The following is a 26,335-nucleotide window of genomic DNA, read 5'->3' on the forward strand; positions in this document are numbered from 1 at the left end:
GAGGATGATACGATCAGGTCAGTTAGCCCATCGTAACCAATTCACCAGCAATACAACTTGATGGTTTCCAGGTGGTGGTCATCCTGACATGGTACATTGCTAGCTCACACTAGGGTTGCATCGGGGGGAAGGAGATTGTTAGTAATGTGGACTCATGCTTACGTTACCATTTACCGTTTACCATCAGATGGGCCGTATGCTTGTTTGCCACTTAAGTTGTATAAAAAAAATGTCCCCGTTAGTAGCAATGCGCCATGTCAGGTTGACCTCCAGGGGGAACCCCTGGAAACTATCGTGATAAATTTCTGGTGAATTTATCACGATGGGCTACCTGATCTAATGTTCATCTTATCATCCTCCACTGGTGCACCGCCAGCATATACCATTAGCGCAGGTGGTGCACCATTCCATTATCATCCAAAATTACTAGGATTACATCCACATTACCAACATTGCTAACGCCCCCTTCTCCCCAGTCAGGTGTAGGATTAAGGTACATTCTAAGCTCATTGCGTACGCTTATAATTGTTATTTTCATCTTGTATAAGAGATCTGTAGTAATATTTATTATAATTGGTGTAACGTCAGTGTCGGTTTAGCGCTCACTTATATAGAAGACGGACTTAGGAGATCAGGTGAGCCATAAACTAGTTTGCCATTCCAATTACAAAAATAAAAAATAAATGTGATATATTGTGTATAGACAATTGAGGTTTTAATTTAAAACAAACCCACATAATAATAATACAAAAACAATTTATTTAAATATGCACTGAAAACTTATACAACAGTTTTACAAGATGTTATACGTTAATTTTTGACACAAACTTTGGCGAGTTATAAATACGCAGTGAACATACAAAAATAATAATACACTATCCTTTTTTTAAGGAACGAGAACCAAAGTTTAACTTACTAGTCCTAAATATAGGTAATTTAAAACATAATTTAACATAATTGTTTGTGCTATGATAAAGTAGCATAATGTTGTTGGAGCGCCGCTCGCAGTCTTTTGTTCTTTATTGCACCTTGTACAGCCTGGTGCAGGTGACGTCTTTGGCTGTCATTGTCTGAAAAAAAAACAAAAAATATATTCCTGATCAGTAGAACTATTCTGTAAGCATCATTTATGAATTCAAAAGCGGAATATGCGGTGAGATTCTACAATGGTATTCTGTAAAAGCCGATAGCGACTGCAGTGCCACACGCTGGACAGCGGGATGGAGGTAAAACAGCCACTACTGATTTTTTAGAAATATAGGCAAACTCGATTGCTCTGTAGGAACTTAATATGTGACAAGTGGATAAGAATGCCTTCCGTGAAGCGATGAGTGAAATAAGTTGATAAAACGCTTACAGAATCGTATTATTAGGACAAATACTAACAATATGCATGTTATTTATTTATATGTTCAATGGGAATCTTTTGTATGCAAAATAAATACAAAAATGTCTCTATATGTCTGTTCGTTACTTTTATGAATGGACTTTAATAAAATTTGATATGAATATTGTATTATGAGATCATCAGCATCTTTTACATAAAACCTATAGTCTTAAATATAATATTATTATTATTGTTTTATTTGTCGTATTTTTAATTGGACTGATAAATAATCTGACGGTACTACGGATACCAGGACTTGATATTACGCTCATAGTACGTCTTATTCTTTACCATTCCTAAGGATTAAGGCGTCATGCCTCCATGCCACCTGGTAATTTTACTGCTTTACTACTATGCGTAATAGTATTATACTATGTGTTTTGCTGAAGGCCTAACCTTCGACCGAAACATCTTCCAAAGTAAATTATTTATTACTCATGTTTAAGACTTTATACTAAGTCTAGTCTGGAATGTTATGGGAAATAAAGACATTAATATCACTTTGAAAGAGTTGGATGTTGTCATTATTATTTTCTAAGACAAAATTGCGAAAGATTGTCATTTCAATGATGTATATATTATACTCGTATACTTACGGCCTTCAGTTCTTCGGGTCCAAACTCTCTAATGTAGCTGACCTCCAGACCGTCGCCTCCCTTCTGCACCTGCTTCAAAGTATTACCCTCAAATGTGCACACGGACTTGACCTGGAATATAATATTGAATAAAGCATTATGTTAACTGTAAATGGAAAGATACAATAGACTCTACTGCTGAAGTATATAGGATCGAATTGTGATTACAATACATTATTATTTTGCTAAAGATATATTTTAACCGTGTTTAACTAAGAATATCTATCGGTTGCAAATAAACCTCCTTATATCACTTGATGTCGATGATTTTCAGACCAATACAAACGTATAGTATTTACTTATGAATATAAAATTTAATCTTTTGTCTAAATATAGTTTTGTTCTGTAATTTCAAGGCAGATAAACTGTAACCCCAATGAAATTTCATCATTAAGGAAGACTAAGGTGCCATGCTCTTTATACTGTAGTTTATACTGTTTCTATTTCCTTTTAAAAGGCCGGCAATGCACTGCAATTGCTCTGGTGTTATGGGTGCTCATGGTTGTCACTTATTATGAAGTGAGTCACGTATCCATCGGACTGGAGTTGGCCTACAGCCGCTCCAAAAGTCCTTCCGCGGGTTTGGAGAGCCATCTGCACTCGCCCCCCATCGTCCGGTGAAGCTATAAAAGCCAGCTGCGGCCAACAGCAGTAGAGTAGTCAGAAAATAAGGCAGTTTGTCGCCTATGCTATAAAAACAAAAAAATATACCTTGGCTCCGTCAGCGCGTTCCTCATCGAACTCCTGTCCGGGGACGAACTTAACCTCCGTGGTCTTAAAGGTGGAGGATGTAACTAGTACGTAGCTGTCGCCATCCTTACGGAGTTCTACTGTGGGGGTCACGGCATTAGCCGCTTTACGGGTGATGAGGCCCACGCCTGGAACAAGTAAAGAATACATTTTTATTAAAATGTTTACTAAACTATGTATAAAATAATAATAATAAAATACCCTGATAAATTAACACAGCGCCATTTAACTACCAGTTAAGCAGACCGAGTCATAGGTACCAGACAACTATTCAATTAATTAATTTTTTTTATGATTTCATATTATATATACTACACAGAAAATAGATTATAACCAGAAAAATATTATTATTTGAAAATGCAGAACTAAGATAAGTACAAATTGCATAATATCTTTATAAAATCATCAAATTTGTCAGCCGAAACAAGCTTGTATATTTTGCCTCCCCACGTGTGCAAAGCGACAGACAGACCCATTTCATGTAGTTAAAATAGTAATAGAAAATCGACCATTGCAGTCGACTCACAAAATTAGTTATAATGAAGCGACAGGTGACGGTTGTCGGCAGTTCCTATATGGTTTAATTATTTTTACTATTGATGCTACATATTATATAAGGAGCAATCATTAGGGAATGAGACATATATAAATTATATCTGATATAAAAAAGACAGAATTATTAAACATAACTAATAATTTACTAAATATTAATAATAAAAAAAAAATTATTGTTTAGAATTTTTATAATTCGGTATTTAAAATAAATATAACCCAAAAGTTTCCCTTGGTCTGCATCACGCGTATACGATTGAACCGATTTCGCTAATTCTTTTTTTGTTGTATTTTTTATTCTCAGACAAAAGTTGTAATGAAAGAAAAACATAAGAAAGTTGCGCAGAACACTAGAAGATATAATTTTTATTTAATGTCAAGGACAAGACGTCTGTCGGTTAAGCTAGTGAATTAATAAAACAAATAGGTACAGGTATAACCTTGAAACTCATAGCGAGAACTTAAATATTTGGTTACTTATTGGTGCTACATTTCTCAGAACGTATCATCCGACGTCGAAACACGATATTCCCATCGGTGTACCTCGTTATAACGTATATGGTGCAGGCCATACACGGTAAGCCTGGACCATTTGCAAAATGGCTATAGATTTCCGATGCAGTGACTAATCGTATAAGTAGGCATAACAAAATGAATTTGCAAATTCAGCTAAAGTTTTCATCCTACTTAAAAAAGTATTAAGTGGCTGCGTATTAATTTTTATCCAACTTCTAAAAAGATCAATTCTTTGTGAAATGTTTTTAGCAATTTTGCACACATTTACATTAATCTTTTCGAATTCGATTGGATTAATTTAGTGTTCATCCAATAGAAGTTATGTCTAAACAGAAATATTTATTTAATCTATTTTTATGCCACGTTACGTTAGGTTATTATTATTTCATAAAGATGCTGAGTAGCAACATATTTCAATTACCTATATACTTTTAGGTAAAACTATAATTTAGATTACTTTGGAATTTTGTAGGTGTTATAAAAATAATAAGGAAATTATAGGTAACTCTAATGTCATTGATTTGACTTTGTTTAATATTTTCAACGAAAATAACCTTTATTCAATTGCCAAAAGACATTTTTTTGCATGATATCTTCGCCAAAACATTAGAACTAATTTTGTCATGATATTTATTGTGGAATTTAGTATATATTTGACGCGATATAAATCAGTTGTGATACTGTGTATAAAATATAATTATTAATTAAACGATAGCTCTTGTTTACATAATAATTAATTAAATGAACTAATTTCTTAAATAAATTGATTACGCCTGACGTTTATCTTGTTTTTTTTTCCTCTTGATCTTTAGACTGCAAGGTCGTTCCTTTGGGTCGTAACACTTGGTGTTATTTTTGGCCACTTGGCGTGTAGAAAATAGTTGATTAATAAAATATATTCCTGCACTAACAATAATCGATTTTTCACAACCCTAGTTAACTCAGCCTATAATTATAGTCTGTTCCACGATGAATGAACTGCAATGGACTACTTTGCAAACTTGCGGCGCTGCATTTCTATACGCCGCATACCATACCATACCCGCATGGAGACCACACACTCCCATACACGTACTGTTACTCAATTCATGTTTTATTTAACGCCATATCGATTTATCCGCCGGTTGATTGCATGTTTAATCGGATGTATAATATCCGGTAAAATTAAATGGTGCAACTTTATGCTATCTGTGGTATTAATATAAATAATATGTATTATTTAATCTGTGCTATCATCATAATCATTAGTATGATGAGTATGATTATGTAAAATTATAGGTCGTGCTATAAAAAACCTAATATTAGTAATAACCATACACAATGTACCTACTTCCTACTGTCTATGTCATACTATCTGTCACACTCAGAGATGTCTAATGGCTAATGGTTGATTAGTAATAGATTATTTTGTTTTTTTTTATAATGTTATTGGCCTCCCCATGCCTCTTACCCATAAGATAGATAGATAGATAGATAGATAAAAATTTTATTTACGTTAAAGGCACACACACACACAAAAGGCACTGTAATAATAAGAACAAAAATAAAACAGATATACACATTACATTAGTGAAGTCAAACAAAATACAATACACAACAATTATACAGATAAAATAAAATGCAATACAGATAACAAAAAACGGTATGAGTAACGTAGTGTGTGTGTGCATAGCCCATACGTAAAAAGGCAGCACCTCAGTGTATTGTTTGCAGCATACAAGCAGCAAACCACTGATATTCAGGCACTGCCCAGAGACATACGCGAGGACGCGTGTAACAAGACCACAGCTTGTAATCAGCCCTATTACATTATCATAAATATTAATATACTAAAAAAGAAAAAAAAAAAAAAAACTATATTAAAACAAGAAATAGGTATAACATATAGGCATAAAATATATAGGAAATTATTATCAATTCATATAATAAAATAAATATGAAAAACAAAAGAGAAAATAGAATTATTGCATAAGAGTGTGAAGTGTTTAAAAGGAGTGTTGAGTGTTGAGTGTTGAGTGTTGAGTGTTGAGTGTTGAGTGTTACCACTATCAATTTTCATATTGTCCAAAACCACTAATCAAATATTGGGGAAAATGAAGAAATATATGTACATTATATGTATAACGGTTACAAAGACAAATCAACTTGACTTTTGTTCCTCCAACAACAAATCTTTTAATTTTTGCTTGAAAGTAAGTTTCGAGGGAATACTTCTAATTGGAGGGGGTATATTATTCCAACATTTGGTCGCTTGATAGCGGAAACATCCTCTAAACGCCATTGTTTTATGTGAGTGCGCTGCCAATGGTGGCCTCAGAGTCCTAGGTGTACCATCTCCATATTGGTCGTGGAAATTGCGAAACCTTAGCTTTTGGTAAAGATACTCTGGGCTTTTCAGCTTTGTAAGGTTGAACATAAGCATTGCAAGGTGTAATATTCGACGTGATTCCATATTTAGCATTGAAGCCCTATTTATGAACGGAATACATGTGTACGCGGAGGAATATCAAAACAGAATCTACAGCATGCATTCTGTACACGTTGAATCATTCGACGTAGTTTTGTAAAGTAATCGAGGTCCGTACACCAAATCTATAATTTAGCCTAGACAAAATTAATGATTCGCATAGAGTGATGCGCGTTTTTTCATTTACACAATTTCTTATTTTATATAAAACTTTCAATTTATAAAAACAGTTCTTTACAAGATTCCGGATATGGCTCTCAAAACGGAGTTGGCAATCAAAAACAATACCCAGATTCCTGGCTTCACTAACCTCCTGTAAACAATATTTAAAATTTTTACAACGGGGTCGCTATTTTTGATCATTTCAATCTGTTTTTTGGTACCAAGAATCATAAATTTAGACTTGGACGGATTAAGTTTGAGACAATTATTAGAAGACCAATCAGCTATTCTACCCAAATCCTCATTAAGGGCCTTCAATGTTTCTCTAATTTTTGTTGGCTTTAACGAGATATAAAGTTGTATATCGTCAGCGTAACAGTGATATTTGCAATGTTCAATAACGTTAGGTAGATCTGCACAATATATATTAAAGAGAAGAGGACCCAATATGGATCCTTGGGGAACTCCACGCTTTACTGGTTTCGGAGTGGATACCGAGTATGAGCCATCATGTCTACGTAGTTTTACGGATTGCCATCTGTTGCTCAAGTAACTTGTAAACCATTTGATTGCATGTGCATCGAATCCATAATAGGACAACTTGGAAAGAAGCAAAGTCAAGACTGTCAAATGCACTGAATCGAGAAGAACAAGTACTGAAACGTCCAACATCTTGTTCTGCAAGTATATCGTCTGTCACGTCTAGCAGCGCTGTAACATTGTACCACGGCCCCTGCGGAATCCTGATTGATGTGACGGTAGTATATTAGTAGCAGTAACATAATGTACAACCTGATTATATACAGCCCTTTCCAGAATTTTTGAGAGAAATGGTAAAATACTTATGGGTCTGAGATCGTTATAATCATTGGGATGTTCAATTTTGGGCAATGGAGTGATTAGTGCCCTTTTCCATTGGGAAGGAAACAAGCCAGTAGTGAGTGACTCATTTACCATATCTGTGACAATAGACAAAGTTTGTGGAAGTGTAAGCAGTACCATATCACGGCTAATACAGTCACTTCCGATAGCATTGGACTTTATTGATATATGTAACGAGCAACATCACTTTCAGTGACTGGTTGTAATTTAAACTGGGGTTTTTGTGTGTCAAATTTGTGATATTCAAAAAATGTTAATTGAGATAAAGATACTGTATCTGACCCAGCTTGTGTTAAGAAGTGATCATTAATAATATCGGGGTCACTAAGGAAGTCTGGCAGACATTTTGCTTTACTAGGATCCACTAATATTTTTTCTTTAATATTCTTCCAAAATACCTTACTATTGTCAGCATTAGAATTGATAAAGTAATTAAAATAAGCACACTTTTCATTTTTAATACTATTGATTACCATTTTCTTAAGGTCTTTATAATATTGCTTTTGCACATCAGACCCAGAACGTCGATAAGTGTCATAAGATATTGGCCTATTACGTAATTCTATCATACTTCTGATTGTGTCCGTTATCCAAGGAAGAGACTGATCTTGCTTCACTGTCATAGATACTATTGGGGCATGCCTATCAAAAAGAGTCATAAGGAAGGAACTATATTTATCCACCATACAATCTATATTAGGCAAAATCTGAAGTACTCTCCAATTTAAGGCCATAAGATCCTGACTGAACCCTCTCAAATTTATCCTCTTGATAGCTCTATATTCAAAGGTACTTGGTGTTGTTTTGAGTTTTTTTAATGTTACATTAACATTTATCATGGCATGGCCGAGTGATCCAGTGATGTTTGAGACATTTACATCATGTATCCGGCAATTAGTGCATACAAGGTCTAGTAATGTGTGAGAATTAACCGAGAGATGAGTAGGTTCAGTCACCACCTGTTGTAGGTCTAAACATTGCAAAAAGTCTTCTATTTTCAAAGTGCTACTATGAGATCTATTAAGCATATCCACATTAAAATCACCAAGTAGGACAACGTAGTCATATTTAGAAAAGTGTGTAACTGTGTCTGTCAATGCATCTATGAACATATCAATATTCATCCATGGTGGCCTATATGCTGTTCCCACAATTAGACTATACCCGTTCGATCTCGTCGATAGCCATAATTGCTCAATGCCGACGTCAGCATGCTTTTCAAATCGGATTAGTCTTTTCGTACATAGAATGCAATACCGCCTCCCCTACCACCACGTATGTTTTGAGGGCGTGGTGCGTTACGTAGGCAATAGCCGGGAACCACTGGCGCTCGAGCCTCTTGACCTACTGGTAGCCATGTCTCATTTATCGCAACAATATCAGCTTTAAAACGATCCATTGCTATGAGAAAGTCGTCATGTCCAGTATTCAGAGAACCAGCATTATATAGTGCTAACTTAAGAAATTTAGTTTTATGATTGAATTTTACTGGTTAATAAAATACGTATATTACGATAGTGTATTAGATTTGAGAAATAATAATAATTGAGCTTAAAATACATGTGAATATTATATACAAAATAAACGGAAAAAGAACAGCCAAATAATTGAAAGAGAACATGAATTCGTACATTAGGATCCCATAAATTTGCAACATTGCTGTGCACACACACTTACGTTTCTGCATAACACTCTTATACAACAAACATAACAAAAACATAAGTAGTCCAACAATTAAATATACCACAACGAGACTTCAATGAACCAATATGCTTATTTGTAGACATATTAAATAAAAATGAATCAAAAACAAAGAATAAAGAATAATAGCTATATATATGTTCCATTAAAGTTTCCATTTTGCAAATATAGCACTCTAACTGCTTATATACACTTTCCATTGTACGTACAAAATTATTATAAGATTCCCTATTGAAGAGTTTAGATAATTTAAAATATATATATAGGAAAAAAGTTTTTCTAACTGGTGTTACACAAGTTGACAAATAACTGTAATTGTACTTCATGCTGATTATACTCTTACTTATTAAAAAAATGATAAAAACAAAGTGTAAAATATGAAAATAACAAGTAAAATAGTCATCGCCAGATACGTCACTGGAAACATATCCACTCTTTAACTTAGTTAATGGCTGAAGAACGAAATGGATCTGGACCAAAAATGCGTTCGAGATCCTCCTCCGTTTTTAGGCGGAATCGCGGACAGTCATGGCCATGGAATTGACGTGCAAATATTCGACCACCTCTCGTCCACACGTAGCGCCAGTTAAGCCGCTCCGCTAATTCACGCGCTCGTCGAAACAACATCCTGTTAACTCTAGTCAATCTCTCGTTTATGTAAAACCGTCTCGGAACCCCTGGGAGGTGCAACCCCTCAGTAGTTGCACCACGGCGCACTCGAGCAGCTCTCAACAGCTCATCCCGTACTGCACGCCGTGCCAACCGCACCACAATGGTACGAGGGCGAGTAGAGGTCTCTTGGGTCGGTTTCGACGTGTCTGACTGCTGAAACTCCAACACGCGGCCCACGCGCTCCGTACTGATGACATCTTGATCGCTTATAGTAACTCCTAGCTTACTAGCCAAAGTTTTTAATATATGTGGCAGGCTTTCGCCACCGGTCTCCGGAACACAAGATATATCCAAGTCATTCAGTAAAAGGTCTTGGTCCCTTTCATTTATTTCGGCCTTTAACTGCTTAATGGACTCTGCTAGGGATTTGTTGCCAGGTTCATTATCTGTGTTTGTGTTGCACTCTAATAGAACCAAACGGTCATTGAGTTTATCAATGCGGTTTTCACATTCAGCTACCCTGCCTATGAGCGCAGACAAGGTATCTGTCATAACTTTAAGTTGTTCGCGGTTGACTCTCATATCCTCCCTCAGTTCCTCTTTAAACGATCGCATTTCAATAACAAGTGACTGGTAATCTGTCATTTCCACTGTCACATTATTGGCAGTGTCATTAAGATTCGATGTGAGTGACAGAGGCTGCTCCACTATAGACATATCGAGCTCCATAGGACTTTTTACTGCTGCTCCACGCTGCATTGTGATACTATCTACAGCAACACGAACGGGTGTATTGGTGTTATCTCTTTTGGGCTTCTTGCTAATACATTCCACACATCTCCAAGCGTCCCTGTGCTCCTTTGTGAGGGTATTATAAAAGCGCTGCTCAGAAACGTTAGCGCAAATTAAATCATAATACCCATTACAACCACCGCACAACAAATATCTTCTATCTCGAATAGTAGTTTGGCATCCATTACATATAATACTGTTAGAAGACATTTTATTATGACAAGATGAAGAAATTAAAGAAAAACAAATTTGGCTTCGGTGGGATTTGAACCAGGGCCACCAAATGCACTGAAAGTATCAGTCAGACCACTATGCCAATAACTGATGTTTAGGTTTGTCGAAATATGTAATCTCTTGCACTTGCAATCCTATAGCGGCTAATGAACTATTGAAAGGTCAATAACTTATTAGTTCAACGCACAGTTCACTGTCACTACAAAGCTGATTCAATTTATTTATAACGTTCACTTTTAATAACACTTTCGTCCAAAATGATATTTATCCGTGCATCACACAGTTTAAAGTTCACAATTTCAATTAGTTATTAGTATTGGAATAATATTACAGTTTAAAATTATCTTAAAATTGCAATATGATTAAGATTCGAATTAAATATAGCAGAGCAATCAAAACAGACGTGATATCGTTACCGCGTCCCGCGCGAGTCTTAGAGATAACTTCGTCTGCATTTTGAAATTATTCATAGGTTATGTCCGTCCTGGCATTATAATACATATTCACATTAATTTAATGGAAATTAGCCATAATGAGCAAAATGACCCGATTTCATCCTCATACTTTAATATGTCACTGAAGTACTCTATATCATTGGTACAGACGACACCATCCATCATCATTCATAAAAATATAGACACGCGTCATCTTGTATATTCATACAATATTAGCTTGTCCCGCGGCTTCACTTACATTACCATGACTGGTAGAGATATAAACCTATTTGATTCTCCACCACAAATACAGTTAAGGCAGTGTAGCAGTTAAGGCGAGAAAGGCGTAACATACAAATTGGTAACCGATTTCAAGTTGCAACCGTCATGTTCCTATACATATGAATAGCGGACATACATCATCAGGTGACGCTTGTAGTACCACTAATCTGTTATCATTTCGAAGAACTACGATGTCATACCTTTGTACCCTGTAATTTCACTTCAACCAAAATACGTTTCCGTACGTACACAAGCCGTAAGTGAATTATTTTCTTCTGAATTCGAATTCTGTCCTTTGCCGTGAATAAAAATATAAAAAAAAAACTAATTTAAATCTACACAAGCCACTTGGCGGCAAACTATCGCGAAGTTAATTATTTTCATATTGTCCTTTACCATGCATAAAAATTATAAAAAAACAGATTTATCATAGTAGTTTTTTATAGATATCAATTTACAATACATTATCGGTAGGATAACTAACATTAATATGGTTATAAATTGTTATATTACAGCTATTATAGTAAGTAGTAGTAAGTAGATACCTATCTACGATATAAAATAATTACGTACTTTGGACTGCTTTACTCGATTTATCTCCAATTGACCTTGAAAGTTTCTTTCTGATAAAGTGAGTAACCATAATAAGACAATAAATACTGTTTACTTATCGTATTATATAATTATACATCAAAAGTAGGTATGTAGGTAAACCAGGAACATGTAATAAATTAAATATTACTATATGTAATATTTATTCTAGAATACTTAACATTCGACAAAGGATTGCGTTACACTCAATAAAGTTGGGATGTGTCAAAAACAGAAATCCAAACCCCACTTTGCGATCTTTCATTCGTCTACGTAGTAAACTATTACCTACATGTGGAGGTATTAATGTTATATAGTTTTCTGGAAGAGATCCCTAGGAATGATAAAATATATATTAATATGACCATCGCCTAACATACATTTAGTTAAGTTCATAGTATATATTTTAATAATAATTTACGTTAACCACCTAGTTTTATTGCACACACCGAAACTGATTTAATACTAATAAAGCAACGCAGTGTATTATACACGCCTGTTGCATTAATAGATTTCAATGCGGGACCATAATCAATCTCATCACAGGAGGACCCCACGCATGAGATGAATCAGATAAAATCAATAGGACATATTCCCGCGCCGCTATTGGTGGTTCACGAGGCACGTCGCGCCGCCATTGGTCGAATGAATATCGTGTGACGTGAAGGTCAATGACCTCTAGATTGGCGCAATTTTTCAATTTAGAATCCATTAAGCGAGGATACTTGTCTTGAATGATACGAATCTATTTTGATTTAATATAAAATTGATAGGCACTGGAAATCTGATTCAGAAAAAGAAGACATGAAAGAGGAGTAGGTTGCAATGCAACTAGTAAAACGTAGTTTTCACTTCCTCAGTAATTCCAAAAATGACGTAAACTGAATCGCTTAAAAATTTACATTTATTTATTTCATTACTTATTTATAAACGCGTCATAGTTGTTTTTGTAACTGTTATATTTTTAAACTAACAAAGTAAGCATGTAAATCATCTGGCTTTAGGCTATGCTTTATCTAAAAAATAGATTGAAATAAAAATAAAAGTTTACCGAGCCAAATATAATCTAAAACTAATTTAATAATAATTACACAATCCACAGAACAAAGTTTTTACTAGTACTTCTTTGCTTTATGACGAAATTATTATTAAGCAAGAGTCCATCCTATTGGCGACTACATACTAATTTATACGAAGAACTAAAGTCTCTAATTATGATATTATGGGTTAATTATCATGAAGAGTGACGTAGTTAGTAGGTATATCTTATATTTATGTCGTAAGGCACATACCTAGTAGGTACACGGTTTACGACATGATGATTACGTCAATCTAGTTTAATATATTTACCAAATATATGGAACCACAGCTTATATAAATAAATATGTCAAATAAGTAGTCATAAAATTATGCACTACAAATTTTATTTTACTACATAAAATCTTCCAGTCAACTTTAGGAAAACGTTGATTATATATTTTATATCGTATGCGACAAATCCTAATTTAGTATTCTATCCTAACTGAGATTACTTGATTAGTATCAGATTAAAGTTGTATTGTACTTGGTAGCAAATACCTTAAAGTTATATGACATTATCACATTACAAATATTAAGAATCCGTTAAGAACCGTGGATGAAATCGCAGAGTACATTTACTGTTCTGTAATGTAAGGAATAACCTAGTGACGTCAATTTTCGCGTCTGCTCTGTAATTTTTCAGTCAGTTTCCTACAATATGTACGTAATGATATTCGACCCTTTGACAGTCGTGGGCGACCTAGCGTGTGACATTATTACCCTGTATTTGCAAATTAATAGCTTCTCTGAGGATCGCAGTGATAGCAATTTGTTTTGATTACAAAGATAATACAATATTGATCCAATTTTCTTTTAACTAAGCTCTAGTATAGTAGTATATACATCTAATTCAATCTTGATACTTGATAATGGCAAAGGGATTGTTATTAATGTTCACTTCAGACATGACATAGACATGACCACGTCAGGTCAACCTCCACGCGATTCCATCGAGAAACCATGGTTGTTATAAACTAATGAATTTGTTATGATGGACTAACTGACCTGATCTCACAATCATCCTGCACTGGTGACCCGCCAGTGTTCGCACAGGTGAGTGCACTATTTCATTGGCATCCATTAAAAAATACTTGATAACCTCAACGTACTTTTTTTATTCATTATTGTACACACACATAGGAAAAAAAGTGATACAATAAATGTAATGTACAAGGTTGAGATTAGTACTTTGACCTATAACATCCAAACAATAAATAAACTTCTTAACATCTACATCAAACTTATCTAAAATTATTTAAATAAAGCCGATATATTGTTTGTGTAAAACCATAGAATATCTCGTTAATTATTTTGCATTGATAGTTGTTAATTATGCATTGTTTTGTTTCTGTTTTAATCATTTTAAACAATGTAACTTTGTTTTCAGTCTGTTTATCAGACTTCAGATAATTGTTGATGTTATACCTAATTATATAGTCACTACATAAATTCTTCACAATTATTGCAAAAAATCTGATTCGTAGATATTTATTTGAAAAGATAATTATATTATTTTTTTTAATTTTCAATTGATACTACCTGTGATATTTCAGTAAGTTACAAGTTTATAGACAATACATTGAAGGAACTGTTACTTGCAAATATTTTTACTACAGCACCGACGTGCATTTTCTTGCTCAAAATATAATTCAACCTTATCTCGTACATAATATCGTCCTTCGAGCCGGATTTGAACAGCGACCTATGGATTATAAAGAATCAAAGTCTAGATCACGATTTGCTTCTCTAATGCAAAATTATAAATCTTCGAGATACATATAATAATTGCACCCGTGAAAAACAGGAGAAGTCGTTAGATAATAGCATATATATAAACATGTCATCTTAGTATATATATATTGACATCGTTGAAGTCTAATTATAGAGGTTCAACGTCCACACTGTCATTATCAAACATACATACGTGACGATGCCAAAACATGTTTTTGTACGAGTATGTTTTTGTTTGTGTTTGACCGACTTCAAAAGTACAGGTTATCAACTTATCAATATATAAGATGGAAATGTTATATTATAGCTGTCGTTACAATTAATTTTATTAACTCTTATCACATTTTTTATATACACTTACACAAACTATCGTGTATATTAAATAAGCATAACTGATTTATGAAAATAATTACATATTAATTAATTTAATTAATTCATAACAATATTTCTAATAAATAAATAATTAAATAATAAATACTCGATGCAGTACTTATAAATATAGAATAAACTATTTCTGTTCTCTATTTTTATTTACCTACTTAGTCTACATATGTACGTACATATATGATGTCATATAAACATTTTTTCTCTGTGCATTCATTTATTATGCGGTTTTTCCACTATGACTCAAAGACATCGACAATACTTTTGACTATGCTATAATATACTATAATCATAGATTACAATCGTTATAACATTATAATATTACATCTGAATGACTCTATTGAAGTGTAACTTTTTGTAAATTTTTCAGTATACAATATACGAAATATTGTATACTGAAAAATTGAAGTCTTGACTGAAAAAGATTGAAGTCTTAAATCAGTCCCGTTTTCTTATATACTTACTCTAAATCTTAATAGACCGTTCATTAAGATTTTTTCTCTGCTACAAAAGTTAAGCAATAACGAGATCAGATAAAATTATGTCAAAGATATGAAAAAATAAATACGATGGTTCGTATGGCTGTGAAAAATTGAGATCACTGAAGTCAATATTAGCGATGTCTTAAATATAATAAATTTACCTAAGTTAGGACCTACGTGACTTGCCGAACATAGAATATCGTGAAAATGTTATAAGTGCACCTAAGTAAATATTACGTAGTCGCAATCTGTTATAAATAACACGACGATGTTAAGTTATTATACTGATAAATATGTTGTCAAGTTGCATAGGCAGCCAACAAACAACATACGCTATATTACTGGCTATTATGATTTCTCTAGGTGACCCGTGTAACTACGTGTGATTCATATAAGAGATCCCGATTTTGCAATTTTTAATTATACTTCGCTTATTTTGAATATACCTCAGTTTATAGGATTTCTTGATATGTGCTATCCAACGCTATTATGTATTTTCCAAGTCTGTTTCTTAGATTAGTGAGTTCAAACAATAAAGCTTCTTCAGTTGTATAATATTGGTATAGATCACTAAAGTTAATCGCAAACAATAAATAAAAAATTGTACGATATAAATTATTATTCGAACATGATAAGTGCATGTTAAACAATCTACTTTAATTTACACTGGTTTACACGATATAAATATATTATTAACAAACCTATAATAACAAGTTATATAAAGAAGCTCCACCTGTGAATTGGACTATATTATACATTTTTTCTTCTTAATAAGTAAAATATCTAGCGACATGGTAATGAGAAATTACATAAGTTTCATTGTCGTAACACGACAACATACAGACAAGTTTCTAACATACAGATATGTTTGCCGTTTGCGAGAATGACTCAATCTCGACTTTTTAGATAACGTTTACGTAGATATCTTAGACATTATAATGTAAATGTAGGTTGGGTAAGTCATTAAATAAATAATAATACATGTAGTTCCCTTCTGTACTAACATAACGAGAGTCAATGGGTTTTGTTACTAGGGCAGTAAACTCCGAAACCAGAGTACAGATTTGAGAAATTCTTTCACTATTTGAAAGGTGTATTATACCAGAGTGACATAGGTTATTGTAATCTCTTTCTCTCTTTGTCCAACCCATGTTCCCAGTTTATCTAGGATCAGAGATGATCAGAGATCTGAGATCAGATCTCTCCGTACATAAACGCCAGAGAACTCTGTTCTGGGTTGTCTGAGTAGTAAGGTTGTCCTCGTCAATCTGCTTCTTAATATTGTTCCACCAAGTGGCGGTTATTTTAATATAATATATTTAAGTACTTATGAAACTTTAAAGGTTACGTCACGCTAAGAAATAAAAAGCGTTCCCCGTAGTTGTTTTAAAAGGTATAATTTTTTTTATTTACTGAATGTAACCAATGGGACTGTCCTAGTACAATATTACTCATGTGATATCTAATACCGACAGAAAACATGAATAATCCCCCATTCGTTCTTTCTTCATCTTCATTAATCATTCTATATTATTTTTCAGATCTATAACAGGCAATAGTTACTATCCTCTTATATATCACAAGAATAGAATCTGGGGTAAACCCCAGATTCTATTCTTGTGATATATAAGATCTATAATTGATATATAATTGATCTTGATAAATCAAGATGGGGTGATATTGTAGTATAAAAAAGACCAATAAAGAATCTCAACTATCATGTATCAAATCTGTCGCCATTAGATTCTGAAATTAAACAACATGGAAACCGGAACACGGCACTCTATGTACATAGAAACTACTGTCGCGAGTCTTATTGACGTCAATTGCGTTTGATTGTTAGTCATTTTACTTCAATTGGTGACTTGGCCAATAGGGGCTTGATCGTGTAGGATATTCACATGCGATCTTCCTAATTAATTGAAAGGATACGTAGCGGTCGGTCTTTGATGTCTGCGCTATTCAGAGCTTGGATGACTTTGATGTGACATAAATTGCTCGTATGCAGTTATGCTGTATTATTCTATAAATATATAATATTTTTTATTATGTAAGCGAAATTGCAGATAAGCTGACGGTATATCAGATTAAAATGGTAACCCTTCGCCTACATGTCGTCATGTAACTTGTGGTTCCGTCATGCGTTAGTATTCGTAGAAATACAGTGCATGTTAGTGGCTACGGAAATACCTTGTAATTGCACCCTTCAACGGAAACAATTTGTGAAAGAGAAATGTCCACGTAGACACCTACGTATAATAATTACGTCGGCAGTTATTCCCATATTTAAAATAGTGACAATACTAGTCAAGAAGCTTATTTTTTTAGTAATAATGTTTTCATTATTTTTATAAGATTTATCAGATTTTAGGAAAAAGGAAATCAAATCATTTTCATATTTAGATTTATTGCATAATATCTATACAATGAATCTAAATATAAAAAGTATTTGATTTTGTTCGTTGTTGCCGGATTAAAAAAAGCATACGAAGTTGTTGGTTGAGACAATGTATATTAACAGATGAGAGTAAATAGACCAATATAGATCTTACATACTAAATAACAATAGTAAAATGTAAGCTGGGATGACATGGTTTGTGCTGTGCTTAGTAGACAATATTTAGTTTGTCTTACTAGCCTTAATTAATTGCAAGTATATTGCATATTTGTAATTATTTATTTTATAATTCTGTCACCTATAGATTTGCATTATCAGGAAATCACATCTCTTATTTAAAAAAATGTAGAATAGTACCTACCCTACAATACTTGCACCAAAGCAAACCTGGTCCACGTTGCTACCGTGACATAAATTGATTATGTCCAGTTATTTTTTATTATTCTATTGTTTTATCACATTGGAATTATAATGTTCATAATAAAAATAAAGCCGGTCAAGAGCGTGTCCAACATATTAATAGTAAATAAAGTTAATTACAAGTTCCGTGGCTAATGACAACAAAGTCAACATTTATGAATTTAAGATTTGTTCTCCAAACAAGATAAACTATACTAATATAGAAAAGATATAAATGTTTGTATGGAACAGGCTAGTGAAACTACTGGGCAGATTTGAAAAAATATTTTAACATTAGAATCCAACATTGGATTTAAAAAAAAGATAAGAAATTCAATGGACTATCTTGCTAGTTTCTCTCAATTCAATCTGTATACTGAACTGAACTGGACAGTAGGGAAAATATATATTACAAAATTTTTTACGAACATATTTTTGAATTTGAATTTATCCCTAATGTGAATATTTTCAATAACGTTAGAGATCCATATGAAAACTTCGATAATGTAAACCAACGTCTGTAAATAACAAAAAAAAATCCTTAAATAGCGGAAATTATTGACATTAAGGCAAAGTTTTGTGTGACAATTGTATAAAGGACATCAATATAATTATAGTTTATTTTTAAAACTCACGGAAGAACATACATGTTAAAATAACATCCGATTCAAATTTAATTACACAGTATACTCTATGGAGGAATGTTAATTATTTGAACAGTTTCGTGCTAATTATCTTTACGGTAGGATTATTTCAGTAGTCCAATGTTAATTTTCAGCAATTTTATGACGTAAACCATACTTTATCATTATGCAAACTTCGTGTACGAATATAGCACTATAGTATTGCAATATAATCATAAATAGGTATAATATAGAGGGAAAGGCGCAAAAACCCCCTGAGTGGTTGTCAAAAATAGTGACTATCCTATAATTCGACAATCAATCACGTTCAGGTCATTTCATTATCGCACATTTTGTTTTACATATTTCCTCCTTCGTTTACCATTACCGCAGGAACCACCATTTCATAATGCATAAATAAACCATGTCATCCGTGAGTAGTTACATATATAAATATCCTCAACTAAGCAAGATAAATTAGTATAAAATAAGAAGCTCATCAAGCCATCATCACCATGTCAGTTTAAAAAGGACATCTGATTGATTTCTTAACATCTCCTTTTGACGGTCGATTAAGAATTCGCAATCAATCTTCTAGTACCTCTTGTTTGGTATAATGGAAAAAATGCAAACATAATAAGAAATATTATGTTTGCTTCTTTGCATAATAGCAAACAAGATAACTCTTGTTTTAAGAAGGTGACGTCGTTGCAAGCCAGTGTATTATATAAAGCTTCCCGAAGGCAGAAATTAAATTTCATATCTACAATCAATGTGCTGCAAACCCATAGTACACTGGGGAATGAGCTTGTTTGGAACAATAACGTTCATAAAACTGTTTTCCGTTCATTCATATTTTGATAAACAGGAAGACACTGTGTTTTGAATGACGAACAAAATTGCGATAGGAATAGGACTACGGTCATGAGAAACGTTGTGAGGTCCATCGTATCGCACATACGTTGCCATTTCTGAGGTCTAAGATTCATTTATGAAAACCAGCTTGCAAAGCAAACTGTTTGGCGGGAGAAATAAATGGAACAGTACACTTTGTGAGAATTCTTCCTTAGTTATGGGAAACTTGAGGCGTCTGTGTTGGACCACCTCTTCAAAGCACTGCCTTACTGCTAAGAAAGGAATTAAAGGGATTAATTACCCAGGGAAGAAATACCAGATAATTGGCATTGAACAAGTTTAAAATTTTCCAACACGTCAGTAGGTTCTAGTCCAAAGTGCAAGCATATTCGAGTAGGTGGTTATGTGCATATTAAATTGGCACCACATAATGATTCTGGAAAATTGGCACAAACTTAGTTCTCATAGGAAATGACTAATTGCATAATGAAGTTGTATAAAAACGCATGTCTTCAATTTAACAAACACTGAATATGTAATTACTTTTGGGGTTAAAAAACATGTCATGCATGGCTGGTATGCTGATAGACACGTAGTTATGTCAGAGGTCACTTTTTGTCAACTTTATAACAGACTCTATTGTAATTTAAATATTCAGTTATTTTAATATTCACAATATTCAATGAGACCAATAATATTTAGAATTTTATAGTAATTTTAGATATATGATTTAGACTCTTAAAGCTTTGCATTAAGGATACTAGTCTATAAAAAATTATCAATTTTATTATTACAATTTTTTTTTTTATTTTCCTATCATATTTTATTTACATTTAGGTGAATAAATTATTTTCTAAAATAATATTGTATATCACATTACTCCTTTTAGTAATTATAAATAATACGATTGTAATGACTTAGCGGCAAAGTCCAAGTGCATCTTTGTATAAGAAATGCAATCATCACATAGGAATGTGCCTATATCATATAAAGAGCGATTCATTCATTAGACCACTGGTGGTCGATCAAGGAAACTTTTGTTTCCACTATTGACTCATTTCCCTGCTAAATAATCAGGCCACTGTTACCGAAATTGATTATTTTATGACTCGTTGTATATTTATATAGTTATTTTATCTGTAGGTCTTTCTGTTGAATAACATTTAAAGATAGTGTATTTAATATTATTTTAGGGATTATGTGTAATCTACAAAGGTTTTATGACGGTGATAAATACATCAAAGTATATAAAAGTAGATATTATTGAGTAAGGTAACTAGAACGGGTCACTATTTTATCAGTCAGTTGTTTTTCACGAAAAAAGGGTGCAACTTGTTTTCTTTGATAAAAATAAATCTATCTTTATGTACTTGAGCAGTAAATGGCGGATAACAAAAAAAATTATAATCCAAATAAAATATAAGAACATTTTATTATCGAAAATTAGGTAAAAGATAAACTCGACTAGTTTCTAATCATTAGGGAAAGTCAGACTACACGCTAAACCTTTTTTTTCTAAGATGTGGAAAATCCTCACTCGACTACTCCGCCACAGAAGGGATGTCAAGCGATTTTTACTCACTAAAATACATACTAAAAAAGAACCTGACAGTTGAATATTTTCATGTTTTATTGTACATTTATTTCTTACAGAATTGAAAACAATAAGAGTAGTCTAGTGTCTGTAGTTCTGTTCCTGTACATAATACAGTTGCCACATAACATCAGAAGGGCCGTCAGTTTGTTTGTCATTACAATTATATAAAAGAAAGACAAATAAACGGCTTCACTTCATATACACGCCCCTCATTACATAAACGTGTAATCTCTTTATAATAGTGTTGTATATTGCTGATAGAGTGAGATTAATAACATTATGTGTACAATAAAGAAAAAAGCCGATTTGATTAGACACTGTGTCGACGTGTTATCAGCTACATATGAAGCAATGATAAAAAGATCAATGCAATTCATGAGTGGAGGACTTTTTATTGTGGTTTAGAGTATCAGGCTATAAATGCCGATATTGAGGGTAAACTGTTAGAAAGCGACTTCTAAAAATTGAATATTTTAATAATTACTGCACAAAGTATTATTAAGTTATTTATTTTTATTTATATATTTCAGACCACTACTATAAAAACCTTATAGACTAACATACTAATGAATACTAGAATGGTATTGTTGATTTTATGTATTGGATTGTAAGCTGTTGGTTTTTTCTAAAATATAAAACCAACCATAGAGAAACTAATTTAGGTGAGAAAGAACATCACATCTATTAAAAATTAATTGGCAAATATATTGGAATGACAAACAAGACCCTATAGACACAATTATCACATAATTACACATTAGTAGCAACTGGCAGCAATTGACATGGACAGCACTATAAACAATAATCAATCAGCCCTCCAGCCATGGGTCTCATGGTATGCATTTGCCATTCCTTATGGCTAAAGTTTTACGCCTCTATAGTTCCGTAATCAGTACCTTTGCCAATATGCCTTCAAACACACCTTATAATATGCCAAGTATCACAGGTATTTGGCAACAGAAATAGGAAAGAAATGGGTACATAAATGCGGATTACGTAACTTTTTTCAATTATAGATTTGCTGTAAAATTTTGGATATTAATGTATTATTTATATTAATAGATTTTAAGGTCTAAGCTCTCTTAAGATTTTAATAAAAAAAATGGAAACCATTTTTATTTTCTTTCAAAGGTGGTAATTATTTTAGAATTAAAAGCTATGTCATGCCATTTGCGAGAGATTTTAGTTATGTCGGTAATTTTCCGATTTTATGTTTGCAGTTTGCTTCAATTTAAACATATAAAATGAATGGTAGCTATAAAGTCTGCAACAAAATCTGGGCTGATTTCATATAGTATGCCCACGGAGCAGATTTCACCCCATGAAATCTACTCCTCCAATATTGTCCCTCATTTTAATTGTCTTAGAATTATAAAATCATCATCAATTTTTTTTTTCACTATATAATCAAATATGGATATAATATAGAGAGTTTAATTATTTTAAAAGATTACTCATTTTTTATGAATATATAATACCGTCGCCATTTTGGGACATAAATAACAGTTGTAGACTCCTGAGTACTACTTAAACTAGCAGAGACCACAATTTAGTTATTTTTATATTATTATTCCCATTATTTCAATTGTCCAGTTAAAAAAAGGAAGATGGCAATTATAAAACAATAAACTATAAAAATTGATAGACCACGTCTCGCCAATCGCGACGTAGCACGTAAGTTTCTGCAAGGTCGAACTCATTACAATTATATTCTATGGTCTTTTTATAAGAGTATGCAAAAGAATTATTTATGCGACTGTCACTTGTTACAGGTATAATAGGTAAGGTACGAGAAGAAGAAATTGATCAAAATATAGCAAATAATTGAAGTACCGTTCAACTTACTCTAGATTTTTCTCTAGCTTTACTGTCTTTAGCTCTCTAACTTTATTCTAGATTCTTTATAAAAAGCCCAATTTTAACACATGAACGACCGCGACGAATATATTTTGAACGGAGGATAAAATCCGCTACAGAAAAGTACCCAGTAATAACATCAATGTTATGTCGAAAAAATGAAATATAAGACTAACTCATAACTGGGCAATATCAAAATTTTAGGCTAATAGACAAGCTTCTTGAGAGATTATGTGATTGACTAATGTAATTATTAATGGTAGTAAATTAATCACATTTAAAAGTTATGTACACTTAGATTAAAATTCGCATTAGTTATATTTTTATAATATTATGCCTATGCCTATGCCTAATTACATTCGAGAACTGAGGGTAGTAATGAAATAAATCGAATCGTTGGCCCAAAGAACTTGATATGAAATCATCGTGTGAATTGGTAGGTAGCTTACATGTAATGCCGACACATAAATATGTATTACCGAAGATTAATAGTCGAGTAATGAAATTTCTAAAGTTCTTATAATTAGGTACATAATTAATAAAAATGTAGGTAGGTACATATCGTAATATCAGAATAAAATAATTGTAAGTGTAACTTCAGACACTTATTCAGCGAAGCATTCTAAATTCTGAAATATTACTTTACACAAGTAGAATATAACCTTGTAAATAATTTTATCCCTTTTTATTACAAAGCTTTTTAGCATTCAACGAAAACGAAAACGAATATTGCAAATGCCAAAACGGCGGAGCGGCGGCGTGGGGTTAGCCGGCCGGCATTTTTAGTACAGTTATACCGTTAAACTACGTAAAAAATACAGAAATAACTCACCAAGGGTCTTCATGAATTCATCAAAATTCTCTGATGACACCATTTTGTATTTCTTACCGACGAATTCCATTTTTTATAAATATATTAAAATATACTAATTACGTAAAAAATATATGTTCAGTCCGACTCAGGGCTGTAACTAGAATAGAATGAGTTCTGACACCGATGTGACTTCCCGCCGAACTGCTTTCAACGCATGCGTGAATGACTGGTTTTATAATGAACGGATTACAAAGAATGAATGATAACGTGTGACTAGTGATGTGACTACAGAAACCATCACGGTACTCGATAACTAACTATGCGTCACTCGATCCATAAATATTTAAGTATTTACATGTCATTATTAAATACTACTTGAATTTATTGATATTTTACCGAGTTACATTTTGTAAAAAGTCATCACCTATATTAGCCGCCAAGCACTTTGCTTTGTAAGATATGCATTGGTTGAAAAATGTTACATGATAACATGATGATATTGAGACATGCTGCACATTTAGTAAGCAATGGTTATCACTTATCTAATGCCTATCAATCTCCTAAGTAATGGTTATTACTTACCGTCAGCTTTGTAATTTTTATAATTTATTTGTCATTTTACATGTCACAATTTATTTGTCATTCTACTTACATTAAAAATCAATGTGTAATTTCCTATTACGTAGGCACTAAAAAGTACACTAAAGTCTTGCCTCTCGCGGAAGTGTTTTATTTTATATAAAGTTGATAGATGTAGAAATACAAAATAATATCAATGTAATAACGAAATAATAACATTTGATATGCCAACTGTTCTCGTAAATAGCTTGCTAGGTACGTCTATAAATTTAAAATTTTTATTCATTCAACTATTATAACATCACCCTCCTCATCTAGAGGGAATTGTAGTATAGTACATAATGATTGAAAGTAACCTTATGTAAATTGTACATGAAGTACATTTTACATAAATGAGCAAACATAGACATATATAAAATATAATAATGTTATTATCTTGTTTACTACCTACATAATTCAGTTAGTTTGTATTTTTCTTTAGTGAATTTTTATTTTACATAAAAATACAACTTATATATTATCAAATAACTGCCTTATGTGCTACAATAGTAACTAATATGTACTGTACAATAAAAACGGAATGCGAATAACATCTTACTGCTGTACTTGTTAAATGATCATTTACTACAACACTAAATGTCGTTGTCTCTCTCTGCGTTATGACAACGTGTAGTTTTCTCTCCCTCTATGATGCTATTCAAAACTGCCCCCATGAACTTACTGATCAGAGGGCAATCCAAACCGGACGTCAAATAAAGTACGGGTATATTATCATATTAATTTATAAATCAAATGAGGCATTTATGAACATTAATAGTTATCAAACCGCCTTGTAAAATGACGGTCTCTTTACAGCTCTATTGTTTTCCGTATATCTATGATGTATTGACATATTATGTAGTTACGTTATAATTAAGCGATATCTTAGTTGAATCAATATGGTCGTTTTTTCCGGCATATTTAGTTTACACTGGTGTCATTGTTGAAAAATTTTAACGAAAAAATCTCATGAACTGGCTTAAACTAATCTATTTAAAATTCCTAGTCGAGAAGCGATATCATGATCGACATGGGCGTCATATCTATTACATATTCCTGTCATGATGCTGCTCGCTGACTTCACAGAATCTTTGAGGAATTAAAAAGTCAATTAATATTTGAATAAAAATCGTTTATTCGTTTTAGGATAGTACTATTTTTTTTACTTTATTATAAGTAGGTACAGTGCACTGCACTGCACCAACAATTCAATATATAATAAAAAAATCCAATTATACATGTAGGTTTTTCATTTTATATTGCTTTGCATATAAGATACAATACTACACATTTATCGTTAAGTTACCAACCCTCAGCATAACACCGAAATTCCATTGTATTTCAATAAGAAATATAACAATTATGTAATTATAAATAAGATTTATTGTTTAAAACATCAATAAATACTTATTTAATACCTAATGAATCATTGTGGATATTGAAATTATTATTATTTGCAGTTTGCACGGACGCGCACTGCTAACAGCGGGGTCTGTGCTT

At 32.7% G+C, this 26,335-nt stretch overlaps 2 protein-coding genes across 2 annotated transcripts; both read right to left on the reverse strand.

Moving 5' to 3' along the window:
• Positions 1 to 739: 739 nt before the first annotated feature.
• On the reverse strand, positions 740 to 24,454 carry LOC131845335 (sodium/calcium exchanger regulatory protein 1). The gene is made up of 4 exons (XM_059194387.1): positions 24,236 to 24,454; positions 2,734 to 2,900; positions 1,984 to 2,094; positions 740 to 1,070 (listed from the first exon to the last, which is right to left on the reverse strand). Exons 1-4 carry the CDS (start codon positions 24,303 to 24,305, stop codon positions 1,020 to 1,022), a joined length of 399 nt encoding a protein of 132 aa, XP_059050370.1. The 5' UTR covers positions 24,306 to 24,454; the 3' UTR covers positions 740 to 1,019.
• Positions 9,456 to 10,694, reverse strand: LOC131845325 (uncharacterized). The gene has a single exon (XM_059194376.1). It carries the CDS (start codon positions 10,664 to 10,666, stop codon positions 9,494 to 9,496), a length of 1,173 nt encoding a protein of 390 aa, XP_059050359.1. The 5' UTR covers positions 10,667 to 10,694; the 3' UTR covers positions 9,456 to 9,493.
• Positions 24,455 to 26,335: the final 1,881 nt, after the last annotated feature.

This window comes from Achroia grisella, unplaced genomic scaffold (genome assembly GCF_030625045.1).
Source record: "Achroia grisella isolate CSIRO2021 unplaced genomic scaffold, CSIRO_AGI_Agris_v1 utg109, whole genome shotgun sequence".
Taxonomy (NCBI): Eukaryota; Metazoa; Arthropoda; class Insecta; order Lepidoptera; family Pyralidae; genus Achroia; species Achroia grisella.